We start from the raw sequence: 20,165 nt of genomic DNA, 5'->3' as shown, positions 1-20,165 counted from the left end.
TCGGGTCAAGAGGGCGGTGCTGAATCCAAGGGTTGGGCCGGAGATAAGGTGGGGGGGAGGAGAAATGAGGAAGCTGTATTTACTGTATCCGCTGTACTCAATGTGGTCTCCTCTACACTGGGGAGACAGGCCGCCTACTTGCGGAACGTTTTAGGGAACAACTCTGGAACACCCGCACAAACCAACCCAATCGCCCCGTGGCTGAACACTTTAGCTCCCCCTCCCACTCCGCCAATGACATGCAGGTCCTTGGCCTCCTCCATCGCCAGACCCTAGCCACACGACACCTGGAGGAAGAGCGCCTCATCTTCCACCTCGGAACCCTCCAACCACACGGGATGAATGTAGATTTCTCCAACTTCCTCATTTCCCCTCCCCCCACCTTATCTCAGTCCCAACCCTCGGATTCAGCACCGCCCTCTTGACCTGCAATCTTCTTCCTGACCTCTCCACCCCCACCCCCTCTCCGGCCTATCATCCTCATCCTCACCTCCTTCCATCTATCGTATTCCCAGCACCCGTCCTCCAAATTCCTTCCCCCCTACCTTTTATCTCAGCCCGCTTGGCACACCAGCCTCATTCCTGAAGAAGGGTTTATGCTCGAAAGGTCGATTCTCCTGCTCCTCGGATGCTGCCTGGCCTGTTGTGGTTTTCCAGCACCACATTTTTCAACTTCATCTGGAATGAGCCTTGTGGGCCAGTGGGGCTGAGAGATAAATGGGAGGGCTCTGGGATTTGGGGGAAGGGAGCTGGGAATGTGGTAGGTTGATGAAGGTGGGGGTGAAAGTGATGGGTTGGGGAGGAGGTTGGAAGATGGACAGGTCAAGAGGGCAGTGCTGTGTTGGAGGCTTGGGACTGAGATAATTTGGGTGGAGGGGAGATGAGGAAACTAGTGAAAGCCACATTAATCCCAAGTAATTTTGGGGTCCCAAAGCAGAAGATGAGGCATTCTTCCTCCAAGCATCAGATGGTTAGGGCTTGACAATGGAGGAGGCACGGGACCGGCGTTCCTTGATGGAGTGGAAAGGGGAATTAAAATGTTCAACCATTAGCGGTGGGGTTGGCTGGTGCAGTGTCCCAGAGATATTCTTGGAAATGATCCACAAATTGGTGTTCCATCTCCCCAATGTAGAAGAGACCACATCGGGTGCAAATGATACAGTAGATGACGTGTGTGGAGGTACAGGTAAATTTCTGTGGGATATGGAAGGATCCTTTGGGGCCTTAGACGGATATGAAGGGAGAGGTGTGGTTGCAGGTTTTGCACCTTGGGGTGGCAGGGGAAGGTGCCGTGGGTCGGGGGAGTGGATCTGTCAAGGGAGTCACGGAGGGAATGGTCTCTCTGGAATGTTAATGGGGTGGGGAGGGCAAGATATCTCTGGTGATGGGGTCTGTTTTCAGGTAGCAGAAATGGCGGAGCATAATGCGATGTATCCGGAGGTTGCTGAAGTGGAAGGTCAGGTCGAGGGGGTGGGTTGTCGTTCTCGCCATGTTGGGATTGGAGGGGTGGGGTTCATGGCAGTGATGCGGGAAGTGGAGGAAATGCACTGGAGGGCATCATCGATCATGTAGAAGGGGAAATTGTGGTCTTTGAAGAAGGAGGCCAGGTGGGATATTCTCTGGTGGAATTAGTCCTCCTGGGAGCAGATATGGCGGAGGCGGAGGAAGCCAGGTGGGATATTCTCCAGTTGGAATCAGTCCTCCTGGGAGTAGATGCGGCGGAGGCGGAGGAATTGGGAATAAGTGATGGCATTTTTACAGGAGGCAGGGTGAGAGGAGGTGTAATCCAGGTAGCTGTGGGAGTTGGTGGGTTTGTAGTAAATGTTCGAGTTTAGTTTGGTGCCAGAAATGGAGAAAGAGAGGTCCAGGAAGGGGAGAGAGGTATCTGAGATGGTTCAGGTGAATTTGAGGTCAGGATGGAAGGTGCTTGTGAATTTGATGAACTGTTCAACCTCCTCATGGGAGCACAAGGTAGCGCCGATACAGTCATTGATATAGCAGAGGAAAAGGTGGGGAACGGTGCCAATGTAGCTGTGGAAGATGGACTGTTCCACATACCCGATGAAGAGGCGGGCATAGCTGGGTCCCATTCAGGTGTCTATGGCTACCCCTTTGGTGTGGAGGAAGTGGGAGGATTAGAAGGAGAAGTTGCTGAGGGTGAAGACCAGTTCAGCCATGTGAAGGAGAGTTACAGTGGAAGGGTACAGGTTGGGTCGGCGTGAGAGGATAAAAACAGAGGCCTTGGAGGCCTTCATCATGGCAGATAGATGTGTAAAGGGACTGGATGTCCATGGTGAAGGTAAGGCATTGGGTGCCGGAGAAATGAAAATCTTGGAGGAGGTGAAGGGTGTGAGTGGTGTCCCAAACGTAGGTGGGGAGGTCCCGGACTAAGGGGGACAGGACAATGTCAAGGTATGCAGAGATGAGTTCAGTGGGGCAGGAGTAGGCTGAGACACTGGGTCAACTGGGGCAGTCAGGTTTGTGAATCTTGGGTAGAAGGTAAAACTGGGCGGTGTAGTGTTCTCGGATTATGAGGTTGGAGGCTGTGGATGGGAGATCCCCAGAAGTGATGAGGTTGTGGATGGTCTGGGATTGACCTATCACTTTCCCTCCCACATTCATCTACCTACCACATTCCCAGCTACCTTCCGCCCACCCCCTTCCCATTTATCTCTCAGCCCCACTGGCCCATAAGCCTCATTCCTGATGAAGGACTTGTGCCTGATACATCAATTCTCCTGCTCCTTGGATGCTGCCTGACCTGCTGTGCTTTTTCAGCACCACACTCTCAACTCTGATCTCCAGCATCTGCAGTCCTCACTTTCTCTATACACAGAGGAATTTCGATTATCCGAAGGACACTGGCATGCGCTGAATGTCACGTGATCAGGCATCCATCTGCCATCTTTGAGATGGGAGATTCCCACAGAATGGAATCGTCAAACGCACTAATCCGCTGTGCATGTGCTGGGAGTTCCATCTGTCTCCCTTTTTGATTGTTGTTGTCTCTCTTCCAATAGTTTGCGAACCCCTACATATTTTACTCAGTGGCTTCATGTCATAAAACATGCTTTGTTGTGGATATTCCATAAGCGGAGTATTTTGTTCAGTTAATCAAATTCCGGATAATCGAATGCTGGATAACATAGTTTAGCTGACAATCGGGACCTTGTGATCTTGTCGGTTAATCCAATATTCAGATAATCAAAAACCGGATAATTGAGGTTCCTTTGTATATTACACTGTCTCATTAGCCTGTCACTGTAAGACTCAATCTTACTGCTACGTCTCCCCTCATTTTTCTGATTCTACTTATCATTTTTACGAAGACAGAAATCAGCTAGAGTCTCACTAATTATTTTTGAAGAAAGGATTTGTTTTAACAGATGGATATTATCACTTGCAATTCCATGAGTGCTGCCAGTGGGCGAGTTAAGATGCTGAAAGAAATCCCCTTTTGACCGGGGTTCCTCTTTTTGTGTACAGTTCGTTCTGCTATAACATGTATTTCATCAACGTGAATTCGCTATAACACGATTGATGAATTGGGGATGCTGTTTCTGAAGTGTGAACTTTTAAAATGTGTGTTGGCTGTAACATGATTATATTGCCAACACTTACAGCGTTGTTTCTAAAGCATGATTTTTCTATAAAGCAGATTGCAAGGATTTTGCCATGGTTGGAGGATTTGAGCTATAGGGAGAGGCTGAATAGGCTAGTTCAATTTTCCCTGAAGCGTCAAAGCCTGAGGGGTGACCTCATAGAGGTTTATAAAATCATGAGGGGTATGGATAAGATAAATAGACAAAGTCTTTTCCCTGGGGTGGGGAAATCCAGAGCTAGTGGAGATGTTTAGGGTGAGAGGGGAAGGATATAAAAGGGACCTAAGGGGCAACTTTTTCACATAGAGGATGGTGCGTGTATGGAATGAGCTGCCAGAGAAAGTGGTGGAGGCAGGTTCAATTGCAACATTTAAAAGGGTATATGAATAGGAAGGTTTAGAGGGATATGGGCGAAGTGCTGGCAAATGGGACTAGTTTAGGTTGGGATGTCAGGTCGGCATGGACTATTTGTACCGAAGGGTTGTACATCTCTATGACTCTATAACACAACCATTGCGTCATGGAAGAACTGACTGTACCTCAGATTTTATACCTACGTACCTTTGTACATAAGATGGTGCAGGGACAGGTGACTTTGTATATTTTTCCCTATGCTCATGTATCTCTGGACTTCAGTACACTTGACAATAAAACGTCATTTTAATTCCTCAGGTAAAGGAGCCAGGCGTACAATGAAAAGTGCACAAAGTCACCGTTTTCAGTGGTTGAGAAGTGAACTTATGGAATATCCACGACAAAGCATGTTTTATGATATGAAGCCACTGTGTAAAATATGTAGGGGTTTGCAAACTGTTGGAAGAGAGACAACAACAATCAACAAGGCAGACAGATGGAACTCCCAGCGCGTGCGCAGCAGGCTAGTGCGTTCGACGATCCCATTCTGTGGGAATCGCCCGTCTCAAAGATGGCGGACGGGTGCCCGATCACGTGACATTCCGCGCATGCATTCCGAGACCGATAGCGGAAGTGTGTGTGTGTCGAGGAGGGTAACCCGTTCGTCAGCTTTGTCCGCGTGCGCCATGGCCGGGCATGCGCGGGTGGTCTTCTTGTTCGGTGGCTTCGCTGCTCTGCTGGGAGCTGCCTTTTACCCCATCTACTTTCGGCCGCTGATTTACACTGAGCAATACAGTGAGTGAGAGAGAGAGAGAAAGGGAGGGGTTGTGGAAGGGCAACAGTCTGCGGCGGAGGTGGGCCGGTGGTTGCGGGCACGGCTGGCTCCCACCCCGGATGCGGTGGTGCTGTTTTCCCCGGGCGTAGCCTCCACCGTAAGGGTCATGGCCTGGGGATGTGCGACTGGCCATTTTGGATTGAAAGGGAGCTGTTTTCTCTCAAGGTGATGAATCTGTGGCCTTCTCTTACCACAGAAGGCCGTGGGGGCCAGTTCGCTCAATGTGTTTTAAAAATAAATACTTTTCTCAAGGTTAGCAGTGCCAAGGGGCATGGTGTTGAAATGGAGGAAGATTTTTTAAAAAATCACACAGCACCAGGTTTTAGTCGAACAGGTTTATTTAGAAGGACAGTGTTCCCTCTGTATCTGCAGGGGATATGTTCCAAGATCTACCATGGAAGCCCAAAACCATGGATAGTCATGAACTCATTCCCTTTAAATAGGAAATTTACCTTCCTGGCAGCTCCCTGGTTCTGGAATGTTCCCTGTAATGTGTTTGGGATACGGTAGACTGAGGGTAACTGAAACCGCGGAAACCAGACCCGCAGATATGGCGGTCAACCTATACTAGCTTTACGGAGTATCACTCCTTCATCAGGTAGTCAGCTAACTAATGAAGGAGCAGTGCTCCGAAAGCTCGTACTTCCAAATAAACCTGTTGTGACTGTAACCTGGTATTCTGTGAGTTTTCACTTTGTCCACCCCAGTCCAACACCGGCACCTCCACATAAAGTCATAGAAATGTATAGGATGGAACTGTCCAACTGGTCCATGTCGACTAGATATCCCAACCCAATCTAATCCCACCTGCTAGCACCTGGCCCATATTTCTCCAAACTCTTCTTATTCGTACATCCATCCAACCAAATGCCTTTTAAATGTTGTTATTGTACTAGCCTCCACCATTTCCTCTGCCAGCTCATTCCATACACATACCCCTCTGTGTGAAAAAGTTGTCCCTTAGGTCTCTTTTGTATCTTTTCCCTCTCTTCCTAAACCAATGCCCTCTAGTTCTCGACTCCCCCACTCAGGGAAAAGACTTGGTCTATTTATCCTATCCATGCCCCTCATAATTTTGTAAACCCCTATAAGGTCACCCCTCAGCCTCCAACCCTGCAAGGAAAACAGCCCCAGCCTGTTCAGCCTCTCTGTGTAGCTGAAATCTTTCAACCCTGGCAACATCTTTGTAAATCACACCTTGAAAAGGAGAATTCAGCCATGATTATTATGTTGAGTGGTAGACTGTGCTCCTTGGGACAAATGCCTACTGTTGCTTTTATTTTCCATGTTACTTTTGCAAGCGCCCCCCCCCCCATATTATACGCTAGTGTTCAGGCACTGTTGGTGGGTCAAAATCCTGGATCTCCCTCTATCACAACACTGTGGGTGTGCCTACATATGGACTCCAGCAATTTAAGAAAATGGCTCACCCTTATCCTCTCCATGCCAATTAGAGATGGGCAATAAATGGTGACCTTGCCAATGCTACTCTCATTCTGAAAACAAGTCGTTAAAAAGCAAGCTTCAACTTTAACAGCACTGAAAATGCAGTCAAATTAGTCATACGTAATTTGACTTTAACAATTCCATGCTTGCCACCTTTTATCAGTTCATGATTATCCAAGTAATTAGCCATTTTTGCTTATGCCATATTTAAATTGTTCACTGCCATTGATGTTAAACTGACTCACTAGGATATGATTACCAGATTCAATGTTTACCTTTTTTTGAATGAGTGGCTCATATGTACAGACCCCTAGTCCTCAGGCATCATAATTTAATCTAAGAAGAATTCGAAGATTGTGGCTGACACCTCTAAATAATCTCGCATGAAATCAGATTATAGATGTGTTTTCTTAACATTACTGAAGAGATATGTCACAATTTTATTCAGTTCAGATGAAATTTGTTATTTGTAATGTCAAACTACTTGTTCCTGAATATTTTAACTTCACAGTAAGTTCCACTGTTGGGCATGCAGAAGCATGAGTTTTTTTTTGTTTCTATCATTTGTGTACCAGTATTCATTTCATATTGCCAAAGTTCTTGATAAGGTAATGGTGAGCTGCCTTCTTGAACTGCTGCAGCCTTTGGGTTAGGGATGCACTCACAGAGCAATTAAGAAGGGCTTTTCTAGGTTTTAATCCAGTGACAATGGAAGCACTGTGATACAGTCCCAAGTCAAGATTGCTTTCCTTAAGGGGAACTGGCAGAAGACATGATCCCATTCATCTGCAATCCTTGTTCATTGTGTAAAGACCATAGGTTGGGAAGGTGCTGTTAAAGGCATCTGTGTGATTTCTGCAGTGCATCTTATCAATGGTACACACTGCTGGTATTGTGTAATGTTAGTGAAAGGAGTGACCGTACCAGATGAGGTGCTAGTAAAGTGTTCTGTTCTGCATGTTGGTGGAATTGCATCCATCCAGGCAAATGAAGAGTATTTCATCACACTTCTGATTTGTGGCTTGTAGATTGTGTCTTTGCAGAAATGGGAAGAATTTGATGCAGAATTTCCTGCCTCTGGCTTGGCTGTTGTGGATATTTTCTTAGCAGTGTTCAGCTGGGACTGTTTTTCTGGAGCATTGGAGGTTGAGGGGTGACCTTATAGAATAAGATTTATAAAATCATGAGGGCATGTATAGGATAAAGAGACACAGTCTCTTCCTTGGGGTGGTGAAGTCCAAAACTAGAGGGCATAGGTTTAGGGTGAAAGGGGAAAGATATAAAAGAGACCTCAGGGGCAACTTTTTCATGCAGAGCGTAGTACATGTATGGAATGAGCTGCCAGAGGAAATGGTAGAAGCTGGTACAATTGCAGCATTTAAAAGGCATAGGATGGGTATATGAATAGGAAGCATTTGGAGGAACATGGGCTGGATGCTGGCAGGTGAGACTAGATTGGGTTAGGATATCTGGTCAGCATGGACAAGTTGGACTGAAGGGTCTGTTTCTGTGCTGTACATCTCAATGACTTTAAGTTGTGACACCCTTCTGAACAAGTAATATGTAAATCTGGGGCTTCTTGGTTCAGAAGTAGGCAAGCTACCACAGTGCACAAGACCCTGTTATAGTAAGTGTTTCATCTTAGATGGCCTTGAAGTACCAACCTTTCAGGTAACAGCCGAATGCTTTTTTTTTATAGATATTTTTATTGGGAATTTAACATTTTGACAAATTTACAAAAATAAGCAGAATTTTCAAGCACAAACATTAATATAAAAATAAATCTTAAATATATAATCATCAAAATTCAACTAATCCACAATCATCCAGAGTGTATAGTTGAGTCGCTTACATCCTTCAAATAAGAGAAAATGTTCTCTAATACACTCATAACAGTATGATAAAAAGGAAGCTATTTCCAAACAATAAGAACAAAAAAAAAATTAAACATGTTTGAATGGAGATCTTCCCCCTTGTTCTCAGGGGGCCTTACTACCTTTCCAACGTTCCACCATATCCTCTCCCAAACAGTGTCCCACCCTCGACCCGGGCGCTCCTTAATAGGATTTAGATATAATACCGAGCTAGAGTTAACAGTGAGCGCCGCACCCCCACCCCTCCCCACCCATACCTGAGTATATCTAATAGCATCAATGCCACGTACAAACACACATAACTATAAAATTACAACTCCAACAGATTACAGTTAAGTATAATAACATAGCAAGGAAGACAACCCCGCTCCCAGAGGCAAAAGTAAAGTAGAATAAAGTATCCATTTCTCCCCACGGAGTGAGGGAGAGGCAAGCCAACATAAATTGTCTCTTACGATTTATTTAACCGAGTCTAAAAGTTTCTTGGCCTCTTCCAATGATCTAAAATTATACTCGGATCCTTCGTGGGTAAAGCATAACGTCGCTGGGTAGCGTAAGGTGTATTGAATATCTAAGTCCCTTAAACATTTCTTCACCTCATCAAACGCCTTCCTTCTTCGTGCCAAAGCCGGGGAGAAGTCCTGAAATAACATAATCTTGGATCCTTCATGAATCATAGCTTTAGGATCCTTTCCAAGCTTTCTGGAGGCATCCAGGAGTATCTGCCTCTCCCTATAACTCTGCAGCCAGAACAGGACTGGGCGTGGGCGCTGGTTTGGGCCAGATCCGCGTACTGCGACCCGGTAGGCCCACTCCACCCTTACCCGGTCAGTTTCAGCCCCCAGGTTTAAAAGCTGGGGCAGCCATCGCTCCAGAGATACTACTAACTGTTCTTTCCCTTCTTGCTCTTGAAGGCCCAGCAACCGAATATTTTTTCTCCGATTTCTATTATCCAGGTCATCGATGTAAATTTCAAAGGCCCTGACTCTCTGCTCCAGAGCTCGCACCTGTTCTGCAGCTGTTTGAGCTGCAGCCTCGGAGGTCGTGGCCTTTAGTTCCGTCCCCTCCACTCGGCCCTGCAGCTCCTCCATGGTTTGATTCTGTTTCTGCAGCTTTTCTTCGAATGCATTCCATCTCTGTCGGGATTCTGCAATGAAATTGACGAGTGTCGTTTCCAGCCTGGCAATCATCTCTACAAGGCCTGTTTTTACATCAGCTGCAGCCGGAGGAGGAGAGGAGGGTGGGGGAGGGGTCTTTGTTTTCTGAGAGCTGCGGGGTCCCTTTGATTTACTCATTATCCACTCAGTATTAGACTATTTAAATATAATATTCAGCAGCTAATTAAGATTAAAGAAATTTTTTGGGTGGTTTGGCAAGTGTGGTGGGGGCAGGAAACTCACTTTTCCCAGGTTTTGGGAAGGGCTCTGTAGACTCAGACTTGCTGAGTCGCCGCCATCTTGGATCTCCAGCCGAATGCTTTGACCAGTTCCATCATAGAGACTAATACTGACTGCTCTTGTAGCCGTGGTAATAGTTATAGCTGCTGCAGTTCAGTTTAAGGTCAATACTAACCCCCAAGATGTTATTAATGGAGAATTCAGTCATGATAACCCCATTATGGAGAGATGGTTAATTTTTCTCTTGTTGGCGATGATTGTTGCCTGACATCTAAGTCATACAAATATTACTTGCGACCATGTCTGCTCAAGACTGAATGTTGTCCTGGTCTTGCTGTTTTCAGCCATGGTTTACTTCAGTAATTGGGGTACGGCACAAATGATGCTAAACATTGTGTAAATCTCACTTCCAATTCCACTGTAAACGAGTGGTGGATGGAAGGTCATTAATGAAGCAGTTAAAGGCAGCTGGACCTAGAACACCACACTGAGGAACACCTGCATTGATATCATAGAGATATACTGTACCTAAACAGACTGTTCAGTCTAACTCATCCAGCTGACTAGATTTCCTAAATAAATATACTCCCATTTGCAAGCATTTGGCCTACATCCCACTTAAACCCTTCCTATTTGTTTACTCATCCAGGTGCCATTTAAATGTTGTCTTGTGTTAACCTCCTCCACCTCTTCTAACAGCTCATTCCATATACGCACCACCCTGTGCGGAAAAAGTTGCCCCTTAATTCCCTTTTTTAAATCTATCCCCCTTGCCTTACACCTATAGTTTTGGACTCTCCGACCCGAGGGAAAAGACCTCGTCTATTTACCCTGTCCATGCCCTTCATGAATTCATTAACCTCTATAAGATCACCCCTCAGCCTCCAATGCGCCAAGGAAAATAGCCCCAGTCCATTCAGCCTCTCCCTATAGCTCATACTCCCTAAACCTAGCAGCATTATTGTAAATCATTCCTGTACCCTTTCAAGTTTGACAACATCTGTCCTTGGATTGAGATGATTGACATCCAACCATCTTCCTTTGTAATAATGTACACAAGCTGGTGTAGATTTTTCCCTTAACTTTCCATTGACACTAATTTTGCTAGAGCTCCATAATGCCAAATTCAGTCAAACATATCTTGATGTCAAGGGCAATCACTCTTGCTGGATTGTTTCGTCCTGTTTTTGTGGACAAAGCAACTTGCTAATGTTTTTACATTTTTGTGTAAATGACAGCATTATGGCTGTACTTACACAGGTTAGCTATTTGGTACTGTTGTTCGCATATTGTTGGGGCCCATAGGCTTTGCAGTAGCAAATTCCTTCAGCTATCTCTTGACTTCATATAGAGTGAATTGATTTGGTATCTATGATGCTGGACACCTTAGGATGAGCCTGTGATGAATCAGCATTTCTGAAAATGATTCATATCTTGATGCCTTGAGACATCAATGTTAAGGAGCTGAAAATGTGTTGCTGGTTAAAGCGCAGCAGGTCAGGCAGCATCCAAGGAACAGGTAATTCGACGTTTCGGGCAAAAGCCCTTCATCATGAAGGCCCTTCCTGATGAAGGGCTTTTGTCCGAAACGTCGAATTTCCTGTTCCTTGGATGCTGCCTGACCTGCTGCGCTTTAACCAGCAACACATTTTCAGCTCTGATCACCAGCATCTGCAAACCTCACTTTTTACTCTAATCAATGTTAAGGACTCAAGTTCAATCTTTCCCAACCCGATACCACTTTGTCTCCACATTTGGTGTGTCTGTCATGCTGGTAGACAGGACATACTTGGGAATGGTGATGATGGTACCTAGGACTTCCTTTGTGAGGAATAATTTAATGAGTTTGACTGTGTCAGGCTGCTGCTTGATTAATCTTTGGGGCAGCTGTCCCATTTTGACACAGTTCCCTAGTGTTTCATACATAGGACTTTGCAGGGTGAACAGGTTTGTTGTCATTGTCGCTTCCAGTGCCTAGGTCAATGATCAGTTGTCCATTCAATTTTCTTCAACTTCGTAGTAGTTTGATACAACTGAGTGGCTTGCTCAGTCATTTCAGAGGAAGAGTCAACCACAGTGTTATAGGCCAGGAATCACATGCAAGCCAGGTTTCCTTCCTGAAGGAACATTAGTGAACTGGATGGGCTTTTTGTGATAACGATCATCTTGAAATTAGCTTTTAATTTTACATCTATTGATTGAATTCAAATTGTAACATTTGCACTGGTGGGATTAAACTCTATGTCACCACAACATTAGCCTGGACCTCTGGATTATGAATTCAGTGATGTTACCATCGCCTCCCTAGGATGAATAGTATTTTGGAAAGAATGCAGAATAATTACTTGACTGCTTTTTAAACAGGGCAAGAACAAAAGGTGAACCGAACTGGAATAAAGCAGGAGGAAATTCAACCTGGAGGTGAGTATATAGAATCAGTCTATTCTCTGTCACAAAGTATTTGAGGCCAAAGCATTGAATGGTATTGAGAAGGACTTAGATATAAATCTTAGCACTAAAGGTATCATCGTGCATGGTGAGAAAACAGGAAGAGGGTATGGAGTTGGCGGATCAGCTAAAATCATATTGAATGGTGAAGCATTCTCAAAGGACCAAATGGCCTACTCTATATTTATATTTATATATGCTACTATATATTTATCATAGAAGATTAAAATGCAGCCACCTTATTTAAAGTTTAATTTGCTTTAATATAAAATAAATAATTTATTATGCAGTCTTGAGGTTAGACCAGTGAATATCCTTGCAGATCATGTTGTCTTGTGTTTTTCTTTGTCTAATAAACACTCAAAAACCAACAGTCAACATATTGGAATCCATAGATTTGTGTCTTAAGATTTGACTGATGAAATGGCTGTTACGCAGGTAGATATTCTGCAAATTTAACCAGATAGCATTGCTTTATTTTGATGCAGTTAGTAGAATCACAATTTAGTTTTATTTCTGTAATTCATAGCAAGTGGGTATTGTTGTAACAGATATAAATCGAGGCTCCTCATTTTATTTGCTTAATTGCTATTACTAATCATTACAGGATGTGGCAGGACACCAGAGCTTTGACCTGATTCACTGAATGTAGTGTTGCTTAGCTTTATTAAAAACATACTTTTTCTGCTGTTTAGCAGGCATGTGGACCTGTCATTGATCACCGGGGTAACATGTCATTTTAAGTTACTCCTGATGCTCTTCCTGGATGCTTTTGTTCATCCCTCATTAAACTAGACTTGGTTACCTGCCTGCTGGATCACAGTCTGCACTTCTACAGCAGATATCCTGTATTGCCTTATAGGTGTCATTTCCGAGCTGCCAGAGTTGTTCAATAGGATCATAAGAAATAGGAGCAGGAGTAGGACATTTGATGCCTCAAGCTGATTCCACCATTCAATAGAATCCTTAGGGGAATCATGGGTTACTGTAAAAGTGTAGGAAAGTAGATATGGAGAATATCAGATCAGCCTTACATATACATAAGGACTCTGCCCTGACAAATCTGTGGCAAGTTGTCCCAAAGACACTCAACCCTCTGAGAGAAGAAATGCCTTCTCATTCAGTCTCAAATTTGTGCCCCTTTATTCTGATTGTGCCTGCTGGTCCTAGACTCTTCCATGAGGGGAAACATCCTCTCAGCATTTACCTTGTCAAGCCCCTTAATCTTATATGTTTCAATGAGACCACCTCTCATTCTTCTAAACTGCAGTGAGTAGAGTCCAAACCTTTTTAACCTTTGATCATAAGACAGTCACTCCATTCTGTGGATCACCCAAGTGAACCTTCACTGAACTGCCTCCAGTGAAATTATATTTTTGCTTAAATGTGTGGGGTGGGTGGGAAGGGGTGTGGGGAGTGATTTATGAATGACTGTGAGAGAGTGTGTATATGTGTATAATACTTAACACATAGGAGTGGGAGCAAGGCCATCCACCCACCAAGTCTACTTCGCCATTTAATCATGCCTGATGGGTGTTTCAATTCCACTTACCCGCACTCACCCCGTAGCCCTTAATTCCTTGCGAGATCAAGAATTTATCAATCTCTGCCTTGAAGACACCCAACATCCCGGCCTCCACTGCGCTCTGTGGCAATGAATTCCACAGGCCCACCACTCTCTGGCTAAAGAAATGTCTCCTCATTTCTGTTCTAAATTGAAGGGAAAGTGAAAGCAACAGTGAGTATGGAGTTAAATGGAAAGATAAGCAGCAGGATAGCATGTGTGCAGGCAGATTTAAACTTGAGGCAGACTGGGAATGCAGCAAAAAGGAAGGATAACAGGACATCTTATGACTTCCAATATCTCTAATGATAAGAAAGTTAGCATTAAGGCACTTTACCTGAATGCTCGTAGCATTTGTAACAAAGCAGATGAACTAATGGCACAGATCATCGTGAATGATTATGATGTGGTAGGCATCACAGAGACGTGGTTGCAGGGGCGTCATGACTGGCAGTTAAGCATCTAAAGATTTTCAACTTATAGAAAAGGTGGGCAGCGGGGGTGGGGTTGCCTTGTTAGTTAAGAACAAAATTAAATCTGTGGCGCTGAATGACATAGTGTCGGATGATGTGGAGTCTATGTGGGTGGAATTGAGGAACCACAAAGGCAAAAAAACCATAATGGGAGTTATGTACAGACCTCCTAACAGTGGTCAGGACCAGGGGCGCAACATGTACCAGGAAATAGAGAAGGCATGTCAGAAAGGCAAGGTCACGGTGATCATGGGAGACTTCAATATGCAGGTGGGCTGGGTAAATAATGTTGCCAGTGGATCCAAAGAAAGGGAATTCATGGAATGCTTACAGGATGGCTTTTTGGAACAGCTTGTCATGGAGCCCTCAAGGGAGCAGGCTGTTATGGACCTAGTGCTATGTAATGAACCAGACTTTATAAAAAATCTTAAAGTAAGGGAACACTTAGGAAGCAGCGATCGTAATATGGTAGAGGTCAGTCTGCAGTTTGAAAGAGAGAAGGCAAAATCGGATGTAATGGTGTTACAGTTAAATAAAGGTAATTATGAGGGCATGAGAGAGGAACTGACGAAAATAGACTGGAAGCAGAACCTAGCGGGGAAGACAGTAGAACAGAAATGGCAGGAGTTTGTGGGTATACTTGAGGACACTGTATAGAGGTTCATCCCCAAGAAAAGAAAGATTATCCAGGGAGGGATTAGACAGCAATGGCTGACAAAGGAAGTCAGGAAATGTGTTAAAGAAAAAGAGAGATCCTATAAAGTGGCCAAGAGCACTGGGAAATCAAGATTGGGAAGGCTACAAAACATGCAGAGGATAACAAAGAGAGAAATAAGGAAGGAGAGGATCAAATATGAAGGTAGACTAGCCAGTAATATTAAAAATTATAGTAAAAATTTCTTTCAATACATAAGAAATAAAAGACAGGCAAAAGTAGACATTGGGCCACTTCAAACTGATGCTGGAAGCCTAGTGATGGGAGATAAGGAAATAGCTGGAGAACTTAACAAGTACTTTGCGTCAGTCTTCACAGTGGAAGACATGAGTAATATCCCAACAATTAAAGGGAGTCAGGGGGCTGAGTTGAGAACGGTTGCCATTACAAAAGAGAAAGTGCTAGAAAAGCTAAAATTGATAAATCTCCTGGCCCCGATGGGCTACATCCTAGAGTTCTGAGGGAGGTGGCTGAGGAAATAGCGGAGGCGTTGGTTGAGATCTTTCAAAAGTCATTGGAGTCAGGGAAAGTCCTGGATGATTGGAAGATCGCTATTGTAACCCCCTTGGTCAAGAAAGGTTCAAGACAAAAGATGGAAAATTATAGGCCAATTAGCCTAACCTCGGTTGTTGGTAAAATTCTAGAATCCATCATTAAGGATGAGGTTTCTAAATTCTTGGAAGAGCAGGATCGGATTAGAACAAGTCAACATGGATTTAGTAAGGGTAGGTCGTGCCTGACAAACCTGTTGGAATTCTTTGAAGAGTTGACAAGTAGGTTAGACCAGGGAAACCCAGTGGATGTGGTCTATCTAGACTTCCAAAAGGCCTTTGATAAGGTGCCACACGGGAGGCTGCTGAGTAAGTTGAGGACCCATGGTGTTCGAGGTGAGCTACTGGCATGGATTGAGAATTGGCTGTCTGACAGAAGGCGGAGAGATGAGATTAAAGGTTCTTTTTCGGAATGGCAGCCGGTGACAAGCGGTGTCCCGCAGGGTTCAGTGTTAGGGCTGCAGCTGTTCACGTTACACATTAATGATCTGTACGAAGGGACTGGGGGCATTCTAACAAAGTTTGCCGATGATACGAAGTTAGGTGGACAGGCAGGTAGTACTGAGGAAGTGCGGAGGCTGCAGAAGAATCTAGACAGTTTTGGGAGAGTCATCCAGGAAATAGCTGATGGAATTCAATGTGAGCAAATGCGAGGTCTTGCACTTTGAAAAAAAGAATACAAGCATGGACTACTTTCTAAACAGTGAGAAAATTCATAAGGCCAAAGTACAAAGGGATCTGGGAGTGCTAGTCGAGGATTCTCTAAAGGTAAACATGCAGGTTAAGCCCGTGATTAAGAAAGCGAATGCAATGTTGTCATTTATCTCAAGAGGGTTGGAATATAAAAGCACTGTTGTGCTACTGAGACTTTATAAAGCTCTGGTTAGGCCCCATTTTGGAGGACTGTGTCCAGTTTTGGTCCCCACACCTCAGGAAGGACATACTGGCACTGGAGCATGTCCAGCGGAGATTCACATGGATGATCCCTGGAATGGTAGGTCTAACATATGAGGAACGGCTGAGGATCCTGGGATTGTATTCATTGGAGTTTAGAAGATTAAGAGGAGATCTAATAGAAACTTAGAGGATAATACATGGCGTGGAAAGGGTGGACGCTAGGAAATTGTTTCCGTTAGGCAAGGAGACTAGGACATGTGGACACAGCCTTAGAATTAGCGGGGGTCAATTCAGAACAGAAATGCGGAGACATTTTTTCAGCCATAGAGTGGTGGGCCTGTGGAATTAATTGCTGCAGAGTTTAGTGGAGGCCGGGACGCTAAATGTGTTCAAGGCAGAGATTGATAAATTCTTGATGTCACAAGGTTACTGGGAAAATGCTGTAGTCTCCCTGCCTAAATGGAAATAACTTACCAGCATCCACCCTTTTTAAGCCATGCATTATCTTGTAAGTTTCTATTTGATCTCCCCTCAGTCTTCTGAACTCTAATGAATGCAATCCCAGGATCCTCAGCCAATCATCATGTTAGGCCTACCATTCCAGGGATCATCCGTGTGAGTCTCCGCTGGATACGCTCCAGTGCCAGTATGTACTTCCTGAGGTGTTGCCCAAAATTGGACACAGTATTCCAAATGGGGCCTAACTTGAGCTTTATAAAGTCTCAGAAGCACATCACTGCTTTTATATTCCAATCCTCTTATAAGTGTGAGAGTGTAAAGGCGTATAAGTCTGTGAGAGGGTGCATGTGTGAGTGTATAAGAGAGAGAAAGTGAGGACTGTAGATGCTAGAAATCAGAACTGAAAATGTGTTGCTGGAAAAGCGCAGCAGGTCAGGCAGCATCCAAGGAACAGGAGAATCGACGTTTCGGGCATGAGCTGAAGAAGGGCTCATGGCCGAAACGTCGATTTTCCTGCTCTTTGGATGCTGGCCGACCTGTATGAGAGGGGGTCTGGAGGAGTGTGTGTTTCTGTAAGAGTGTGTATGTCTGACTGTCTGTCTATGAGTGCACTCACTCCTACGCGCGCACACTCATGCAGACACTCATGCTCACACATACACTCCCACACTCACGCACATGCACTCTCTCTCAGATTTAGATTAGATTAGATTACTTAATGTGGAAACAGGCCCATCGGCCCAACAAGTCCACACCGACCCACCGAAGCACAACCCACCCACACCCCTACATTTACCCCTTCACCTAATACTATGGGCAATTTAGCAAGGCCAATTCACCTGACCTGCATATCTTTGGACAGTGGGAGGAAACCAGAGCACCCGGAGGAAACCCACACAGTCACGCGGAGAATGTGCAAACTCCACACAGTCAGTTGCCTGTTTTTTATATCTCTTTACACTCTCACTCTCACACATACAGACTCTTTCAGACACTCATAACCCACATCCACGTGCACACACCCAAATACTATAAGTTTGTAGGGTGAATTTGTACTTGCAGAATTACATTTTACTTTGCTCAAAAATTGCATGAATCCATGTAAAATTCTGTAAATCCCTTCTTTAGATTAGAATCAGTCTGAACATTGTAGCACAGATAGTATCACACAGGGCAGTGCATTATCTGGGCTGGCATGACACCAATTATTCACGCGAGAATGTAACTTTAAAAATGTTCTGCAATTTACATATGAAAGAACTGAAACCAACATGGTCATTCTAAAAGATGAGAGACTTAACACACAATCTAGGTCTTTTTCAACATGTGATTTTAGTTACATCACATGTAAACATTTGCTATAAATTGTGTCTTATGATCTTATACTCCACAACCACCTGATGAAGGAGCAACACTCCAAAAGCTAGTACTTCCAAATAAACCCGTTGGACTATAACCTGGCGTTATGATTTTTAACTTTATATACCCCAGTCCAACACTGGCATCTCCAAATCTTGAGTAAAGTTAGGTGTCAAGCATATTGCTGTAACTTTGGTCAGATATATAGGCTAGATCAGATAAAGATGTCAGGTTTCCTTTTCTTTGAAACATTAGTGAACTAGTTGGGTTTTCACACCAATCCAGTAGTTTTATATTGACAGTTTCTTTTGTTTCAGATTTATTTCATAAGTTCACCTTGAATTTCTGAGCTGCAGTGGTGGGGTTTGAATGTACGTCTGTAGAATATTAGTTTGTCTCTGGGATACCAGTCCAGTAACATTACCGGGATACTACCATATCCATGGCTCATTCATGACAATATATAACTTGCCCCTGTTCAATTAAAATTTCACTTGACAGCAAATGTTTAATTCTAATTTTTTCAACTAGTTTATTTTTTTAATTGCGCCTGCCTTCTTGAATGTGAAGACGTTGAATGTATAATCTCATCACAAAAAATTCAAAATACTGGGATATTGACATTATGAATATTTTATTTTAAGGAATGAAAGTCTGGTCTGATCCCTTCAATAGGAAGTAACCTCAGGATTGACCCGTTTTAAGGAAGAACCCTTCAGAGATTGACTATTTTATTCAATTATGTCACCGTGATGTGGAGAAAGAATTCTAATACGCTGTGGTTCGTCCCTTCATTTAATTTATTAACGACATTTACACTGTTTGAAATACGTTTTTGCATTTAAATTCCCAAATTGTCAACATTTTCCTGTATAATGTTGCCACAATTAAAATGGATATTTTTCTCAAACTGCAATTTTGTGATTCTATTGAAATTCAAGCTATATGGTCAACATGTTTATTAAGCAAAATTTTAAATCTACAAGGAAAACAACGTTGTCAGCTCATATCCCAAATAACATTATAACTTTAACATAATGAAGCTGTAAGGATTAATAAAATGTTCAACCTGTGGCTTCAGATATTCCAATTAAAGTCACCAAAAATGTGTCAATCAGTTGTAAAATTCTCATCTCAAAAACTTGGAGAAACAGCAATCCATAAAGTTTCATAATTATATAGATTTGCTTTAAAAACCTGTGGGGCAGCACGGTGGTACAGTGTTTAGCACTGCTGCCTCACAGCACCAGGATCCCAGGTTCGATTCCTGTGATTGCCTGTGTGGAGTTTGCACATTCTCCCTGTGTCTGCATGGGTTTCCTCCGGGTACTGCGGTTTCCTCCCACAATCCAAAGATATGCATGGTAGGTGAATTGGTCATGCTAAATTGCCCATATTCAGGGGTGAATATGGGGAATGGGTCTGGGTGGGTTACTCTTCGGAGGGTCGGTTGGACTTGTTGGGCCGAAGGGCCTGTTTCCATACTGTAGGGAATCTAATCTAAATAACTAAAATAGCCTGAAGTAAATTTTGTGGATATTCATTTTAAATAAGAAAATATGTTACAGAGTAAAGTTTTGCAATGCAGCAGAACATAGTTCTGTATAATCACAAAGTTTCCATATCTTCTGGATTTTCTAGTATGTCACAGGTGAAAAAATGTCAAGTGAAAAGCTGCTGAATTCACAAGGTTGTGTGCTGTCCTTTCAAATTTATCTGGAATATGTATATTCTACTTGTATACACTTCTTAAAATGTGTGTTTTGCCTAATGAATGAGTGTTATGAAGTGTTTCATTGAATAAAAAAAACTGTAATCATGCTCCCCTGACTATTTCTTTGTTAAAAAGTGAATTGCATTGTTTATACAATCATTTTATTTACAGATGTATACAGTTGGGTTTGAAAGAACAATAAAGAGTATTACGTAGAAGTTTTCTCAATTTGAGCACCAAGGTGGCAAGTTCCAGGAACTGCTTGTTGTCGTTTACTTAATGCAGTGAAAAATAAACTTATTTTAAAATGATTTGAATTTACTTAACAGGAAAGATCAGCAAAAGAGAGTATCAATCATACTCATCTATCTGTATACATATTTTGAGTTTTGTCTCCTATCTATTGCACCTTAGTGTTGAATGTTTATAAGAGAACATGTAGCTGAAATTATCATGTTGCATGATATAAATTGGATA

The 20,165-nt window shown here is 43.5% G+C and overlaps 1 protein-coding gene across 1 annotated transcript; it reads left to right on the top strand.

Moving 5' to 3' along the window:
* Positions 1-4,570: 4,570 nt before the first annotated feature.
* On the top strand, positions 4,571-19,795 carry smim20 (small integral membrane protein 20). Its single transcript, XM_060831376.1, has 3 exons — positions 4,571-4,751; positions 11,873-11,929; positions 18,619-19,795. The coding sequence occupies exons 1-3, from the start codon at positions 4,643-4,645 to the stop codon at positions 18,654-18,656; spliced, it is 204 nt and encodes a 67-aa protein (XP_060687359.1). The 5' UTR covers positions 4,571-4,642; the 3' UTR covers positions 18,657-19,795.
* The last annotated feature ends 370 nt before the right edge of the window (positions 19,796-20,165 follow it).

This window comes from Hemiscyllium ocellatum, chromosome 1 (assembly GCF_020745735.1).
Source record: "Hemiscyllium ocellatum isolate sHemOce1 chromosome 1, sHemOce1.pat.X.cur, whole genome shotgun sequence".
Taxonomy (NCBI): Eukaryota; Metazoa; Chordata; class Chondrichthyes; order Orectolobiformes; family Hemiscylliidae; genus Hemiscyllium; species Hemiscyllium ocellatum.
Note: the sequence above shows the minus strand (reverse complement) of the source record. Positions and strands in the feature narration are given on the sequence as shown.